The sequence below is a fragment of the Mytilus galloprovincialis genome, chromosome 3, assembly GCF_965363235.1.
Source record: "Mytilus galloprovincialis chromosome 3, xbMytGall1.hap1.1, whole genome shotgun sequence".
Classification (NCBI taxonomy): Eukaryota; Metazoa; Mollusca; class Bivalvia; order Mytilida; family Mytilidae; genus Mytilus; species Mytilus galloprovincialis.
The window spans coordinates 25,464,906-25,472,225 of record NC_134840.1 but is presented as its reverse complement, the minus strand read 5'-3'; the positions used below and the strand labels follow the sequence as shown (position 1 = coordinate 25,472,225).

Here is a 7,320-nt window from a genome sequence, read left to right as displayed (position 1 = left end):
AGGTTGGAATAAGATGTGGTGTGGACAGCTTTATGTATGGTGTATAATAGTTTTTGTCGTTGGTTGTTATCAGGTTGGAATAAGATGTGGTGTGGACAGCTTTATGTATGGTGTATAATAGTTATTGTCGTTGGTAGTCTTATTATAAGGTTGGAATAAGATGTGGTGTGGACAGCTTTATGTATGGTGCATAATAGTTATTGTCGTTGGTTGTTATAAGGTTGGAATAAGATGTGGTGTGGACAGCTTTATGTATGGTGTATAATAGTTATTGCTGTTGGTTGTTATAAGGTTGGAATAAGATGTTGTGTGGACAGCTTTATGTATGGTGTATAATAGTTATTGTCGTTGGTTGTTATAAGGTTGGAATAAGATGTGGTGTGGACAGCTTTATGTATGGTGTATAATAGTTATTGTCGTTGGTTGTTATAAGGTTGGAATAAGATGTGGTGTGGACAGCTTTATGTATGGTGTATAATAGTTATTGTCGTTGATTGTTATAAGGTTGGAATAAGATGTGGTGTGGACAGCTTTATGTATGGTGTATAATAGTTATTGTCGTTGATTGTCTTATTATAAGGTTGGGATAATATGTGGTGTGCTTTATGTATGGTGTATAATAATTATTGCCGTTGGTTGTTATAAGGTTGGAATAAGATGTGGTGTGGACAACTTTATGTATGGTGTATAATAGTTATTGCCGTTGGTTGTCTTATTATAAGGTTGGAATAAGATGTGGTGTGGACAGCTTTATGTATGGTGTAGTCTAATGAATGAAACAAATGAAGTGGCTTTCTGTATTTAACAGTTGATATTGCATATCCTCCACATCAAATACTAAAATCAAAGCTATTGTTATTTTTTATATATATTTAAATGTATGCTGAAATGAATTAGGGTGCAAAAGAATATACGTGCAACATACATGTGAAATAAAACCGACTTTGATGGTGATGAGTTCCAAGCTGATGACCTGTTATGCATTTTACAGTACATTTGTTTTGTTGTTAATTTCTAGGTTCAATGTAATAACACACAAGAAGGGTTTGCTTTCCTTAACCCAGAGAAATACTGACTCCGTTAGTATGCATTGATGATCAAATCATTCTCATAGAATTTCAAAACCTACATTGTTAGTCTAATATATAGTGGGTGTTATTTATTTACAGGAAAGTGAACTTTCAGATTGATCTTGTGGATCGGTCACATTCAACCGTCGTTCTCGATTGTCAAATAAGTTTGATGCTTTTAAACTTCTATCAGGATGGACTACTTATGTCCATCATTCAAACCAATTCTTGCCACTATTGGCTTTTGGTCGTATCAATTTCAGTTGGCCCGTTGTTGTCTATATGCATAAAAGTCAGACCATCGCAGGGTCGACATTTTCTATCGATAACTTTGTCGATCTCCGGTGATGTCTAGAATACATTGACCCATTCATCGATGTCCTATATTTCCCGTTGTGTATGAAACTCGTCCGTATGGTCATGTCATCAGAGAAATCAGGAAAATCGTGGTCTTTGTACAGTTTTCGACAACATTTCCAAAATATTCGTCGAAATGCTCGTTTAAATTTATCCTGAAACAAAACAAAAAAAAAACTTTGAAACATTCTACTAAACAGTCGTTCAATGTTGTTTTAATAGGAAGACGAGAGAGAAACGCATTAATTTCAAATTCAACATAAAAAGTAGAAGAAACGTAAAACCTCGATTAGTTCATATCAAGGCTGGTGTGCCTGTTATGTTAGGCGTCTCAGACTCTTGTTCTTTCCACAACCGCACATTTTTTTACTTTCCTTTTAATGATGTTCATGCCTTTTTTCTATTTATGTGTTTATTGTCGGGAAATTAAAGAAAATTGAGTTTTTTTAGGATATTTTGATATACTACTTCTGATTTTCAGATTTTTTAAAACTATGAATGGAGTGTGTACAGCAAGGCCTATGTTCTTACACTTACACTACATGTTCATATCGATAAAAAAGTTGACAAGATAAAATGAAGGTTTTTTAGCCCCAATCATTACAGTAAATACATGCTTTATTGAATGCTGTACCAAGCAAACCTTCAAGCTTTCAGTCTCCCTATCAAAATGAAAAAAAAAGTTATTTGAAATATAATTCAAGCTTTCAAGTCACCAATTAAAATGGTTACGTAAATGCCAGGATGGGTATTATATATTAGCACTTATTTAACTCTGAATGAATCGAAAGAAAAGCTTAATCAGTGTCATTGAAGGTTTAGAAAAGCCTTTCATAACATATAATTGATTATATTTCCTCCTTTAAAGCAGTACCATGTGGTGTATGTTACATTGATAATGCAATGGAATCAAGACTTAAGAGATAAGCTTAAGTTTAAGAAAGAACTATATAATTGTTAATTCTGGTGTAATGTAGAATAAGTTTCTCATTTGTTTTGCATTTTAAAAACACCAAACTTTCCATTTTAGGATTATACGATTTTATGGAACAATGATACGATGTTTAAACTGCACAGTCAGCAATAAAAATATTTCAGATTAATGAGTTAAAATCCTTAATAATGTAAAAAGGGGTTGTAGAAAAAGCAGTATCCTTGATAGTGTCTGTTTAATTCTACTCTTTTATAAGTGAATTTACTTGGTAGGACGCTATGACTAACTATGAGATATTCTTGTCTTATGAAATACTTGAGACTAATCTTATCAAACTTCATCTGGTGCGGTGATGAATGGATCGAACGTCTAATGTTATTTGGTGAAGCAATTGAATTAAGGTTAGATAACTTGGATTTTCTGAATGATAAATACTAAGAATAGTTTAATTTACTGGAAATTGTTGGAGAACAATATACTAGTATAACAATTTGAATTGGTAACTAGATTGATTTTACTATGTTATATTTCCAGACATAGGAAAATAGTTTTATTAGCCTTTTCTGAGCTATTAACTATATTCCACGTCAACGTAACGGATAAACCACGTGATCGATTTGATTGTTCAGATTTTTGTTATTGTTAATCAAGCACTCCTTCGACAAGTTAATGAACCTAAAAATTTCATTCGTCTTTCTCCAAACTTCTTGTCTGATAGGCACAAATATTTTTTTGATGAATGGCCTTATTACTAAAGTTATATATCAATACTATCCTTCCATTATTTTCTATTATAACTTTGTCAAATATTTGCAATTTGAAGAGAGGTCGATTAGTTTCTACTTATGTTTAGTTGTTATAAAAGACGAATTGTGTCTGGTGTCCAGGGTCTAATCGATTTATACCAAATGACCAAATGTCAAGGTCAGTGGACACATATTCAAAAAATGATTTCCAGTAATGGAGAATCCAGTTGAAGTGAATCTGGTATTTCAATGGACTACATGAGAATTATTGGCGAGGCATATAAAGTATACAAAAATAATCGGATAGCTGAAATTTTATGTTACGTTATAATTTTTAAAAGACGTTTTGGAAAAATCAGATTCAGATCTAACTGTTCGAACGAAAGCATCAAGGCTTCATCAAAGGTATCCTTGTAGAAACATTTGAAATTATTAGCCTTATGGTCTTGAAGTATTACATAACATCGATTGTGCTATCGATGAATGAAACTTTTCACCGATATCGGGTTTTTCTTTTTAGTGTTCGTGTTTGTAAGTCTTTAGTTTTGTCTATTCGTCGTTTTTCGCTATATCCCATGATAATTTTATTGTCTGTTATTCTTTCCTTTGTCTTTAATGTCTTGTTTTATTTTTCAAAGGTGATTCTTAATATGTAATTAAGCCTTTAAGTTACATACTAGTATATCAGTTTACAATAAATTGCTTTTTTACAGAGAAATTTACAGCTATAAAGATGATACTCAAAAAATGTTCGATATTTTTCTATTAATTTATAACCTTTAAACGTTTACACAAACAAGCTTCAAAGTGTGGCACATTATATCGATGTATACTTTATTTTATACTTACATTGAGGAGACCATAAATGAATGGATTATAACACGCGTTACTCATTGCAAACCAGTTGGAACAGAACCAAATGATATTGATGTACTTGTAGCTGAAAGTAAAACAAGAATAAGTTTACGACATCAATTACATACTTTTTTTGTGTTAAAATTAAACTGGTATATCAATACAACTGAATCATATATTTCTTTTAACCAAAACCAATCTTAGTTATTCTAAACCTAATGGCAATATGAAACCTAAACAATCCTTGAAATTTCATTATTCTTGAAATTATTTTTTATGGGTTAGACATTGTTTAGAGATCATACATGAAAATATCCTTTCACAAACATAAATGAAGAAGGAACAAGTCATTATGTTTGTCGCATATTATTAAGTTCAAAGTGTTTTTAGATAAAAAAAAAAAAAAAAAAGAAAAAAAAAGAAGGGCACTTTAATCTTATGTTGAAAAGAGAACACAAAATGACAATACACTTTAGAGTAAGAAAGCAGTGCCATAACATTTAAAATTTCAAGCTAAGGATGCACATGATACACCAACAATTCTTATTTTCAGTAGACCCTTTTCAAAACCAATCAAAAAACTTGGAGAGGAGTTCACTTTGCATACACCTACTAGATCTAAGTCGACAAGAATCAAACAAACCTGTAACATAATACATATACATGTAAAAGCTACAATCTACAATGTACCAAACAAATACTTTTAAACCACTCTTACACTTAACTGAGGCCTAGCTTAGCGAAAGGATGTGCGACGTAATCAGCCAAACAAAATTTATTAGATCAACTCGCTGAGGAACGTTTTCATTGGTTAATTCAAACCTCACATACACTTCCAATCCCCGCCGTCCAAGGACACCTGCTAAATTATAACACGCGTACTTTAAACTATCCAAAGTAGTTTCCCTTGATCGACTGATTTTCGTGAAAAGGATGTTAATTAAAGAACGACAAAATCAGAATTGCATTCTAGTTCATTGATCTCAATTATTGCACACATCGGCTTCGAAATATTACTTTAACAATTTCTTGTTTAAACACCTTAATAGTATAGATTCAGTCACAAAGTTACATCATAGATGTGTTCGTTTTATTTGAAATTGAAATCTCTAAATGCTGTAATGACTTCAAATATTAGTTCGACTTCAGTAAAAGTTCATTCAGTGTCATCAAATATTGTATTGCTTTGATACATTGACATGAATGCATTGAGTGTGTATAATTTGGTTAATAAGTTAATTTAATCATAACAAAAGTCTTAAGAGTATTGTCTAAAAGAGGGGCGAAAGATACCTGAGGGGCAGTCAATCTCATAGATTGAAAATAAACTGACAACGCCATGGTCTAAATATACAAAAAACAACTACTACTTGTTATTATTGTACATGAAACCGTGTCGGTTAATATAAAATACACAATCTATCAACAAATTTCATGAACATAATTGTTGTTAATTCCTCTGTTCTGTCAAGCGCCTAAAGTAGATTGAAAAAAATATTTATAATTCGAATAATCCACAAATTATGTATTAACAAGAATGTGTCCCCAGTACACGAATGCCCCACCCATGTTCAGTGGACCGTGAAATTGGGATAAACCCTCTAATTTGGCATTAAAATTTAAAAGATCATATCATAGGGAACATGTATACTAAGTTTGAAGTCGATTGGACTTCAACTTCATCAAAAACTACCTCGACCAAAAACTTTAACCTGAAGCGGGACAGACGGACGAACGAACGAACGAACGAACGGACGGACGGACGAACGGACGCACAGACCAGAAAACATAATGCCCCTCTACTATCGTAGGTGGGGCATAAAAACGAGACAGATGATACCAAAGGGTGAATCAAAATTGAATAGTCAAAGAGAGACGATATAGGACAGCCAACAATCCACAACTATATACAGAGCTAAAACACATAATTTTCATTGAGTGTCATAAAAACGAAGACAATCTGACAACAAATGGTTAAATGTTCAACCACGAAAACAAATAAACAACAGTAAAAAAACATAACTGTAAAAACTAATTTATCAACATGAAACCAACATAAAGCTAGCCGAACTTTAGTGCTCCCTGAGGATAAGAAACTTTTATTAAAAGTAAGTGGTAAGTTATGATGGTTGTTCCAAAGTGACTGTCGTCCGTTAAACGGACGAAAACATAGTCTGCGCATGGATGACAAAAAAATCTGCTTCCCAAACGTTACAAAGAACTGACTATGGAGACCGCGATCTCGAATGGTTCTATTTGCAGTTCGATCGAATATAAAGCTTTCATTTCCGCCTTCTGGGGAAAGGACTTACTCAAACTTTCAAATAGTCAGTTATTTGTTCATAAAACCCGCGGTAGTTCAGCTAGTTTAAATGTATCCACGGTTTATAAGTTAAATTTTTTACAAAAATCGATCAAATTGTTAGAAATTCCAACTTTGAGAATGCAAATTCCGGAACCTATTAGACTATCCTAACGTTGTCACAATGATGGAAATGTCATCTTTCAAATCTGCTCTCAACGAGAATCTGATTTACATGGTTGTCAATATATGAACAGATACATTTTCTTGTCTCTTTTTTCATTCCCACAATATTATACTTCATAGTTGGATGTTTTAAAAAAAAATGTTCTGCTTTATGAAGAAAGGAAGAATAGTTAATTGAAATGAAAGATGAAAACATGGTGTTCAAATCGATAACGGTGTTGATTTTGAAATGAATCAAAATGCTGATTATTTTAAATCAAACTTCAACGAAATAACATCAAAATATGAACTATTTTTATACCCGCATTTCATTGTATGTCTACAAGATTCAATCATATCTTCAATTTTACCGCTTTTCGCCAATTGTCTTAAATTCACTCAGACTTTGCAGAGCGGTATATAGCTTTAATCTCAGCTGAAAAGTAGAAGAAAATTACATGTCTAGTCTGGAAAATTGTCAATGACTATCCTCTCTATTATAACGTTGAATGTCATTGGGTAGAGAGGCTTTTCCTTAAATGAAGCCATGTTCTCAATATTAGACAGAAAACTAAGTGCGGTCTTCCTTGAGACTGTACTGTTACAATTATAAAAATAATGAGTGAAATTTGACTGGAAGAATTCATTTTTTAAAGTTATTTTCACATATATTAATAGTTTTGTTGTTGAGCTTCTTTCAAAACCTATCCCATGTTGATTTAAAATGTATGTCCTGTTTTGATTGACCAAAAATATCCTGTAGTTAACAAATAATATTTGAATACAAATGCAACCAGCAGATTATAAAGTCTTGTTATATTTCATATAAATGTATTTTTTCAACCGTTGTCTTAATCAAGGAGTGTTAGAACTTTGTAGTTGAAACTAGTA

The 7,320-nt window shown here is 32.2% G+C and overlaps 1 protein-coding gene across 1 annotated transcript in view; it reads right to left on the bottom strand.

Moving 5' to 3' along the window:
• Positions 1-867: 867 nt before the first annotated feature.
• LOC143066370 (neuromedin-K receptor-like) overlaps positions 868-7,320 on the bottom strand; it is a 54,221-nt gene continuing 47,768 nt past the window's right edge. Inside the window, exons 3-4 of the mRNA XM_076239320.1 lie at positions 3,957-4,047; positions 868-1,582 (exon numbers count right to left, since the gene is read on the bottom strand). Coding sequence (XP_076095435.1) covers positions 1,364-1,582; positions 3,957-4,047 — 310 coding nt within the window. The 3' untranslated portion in view covers positions 868-1,363. The remainder of the gene's footprint in view (positions 1,583-3,956; positions 4,048-7,320) is intronic.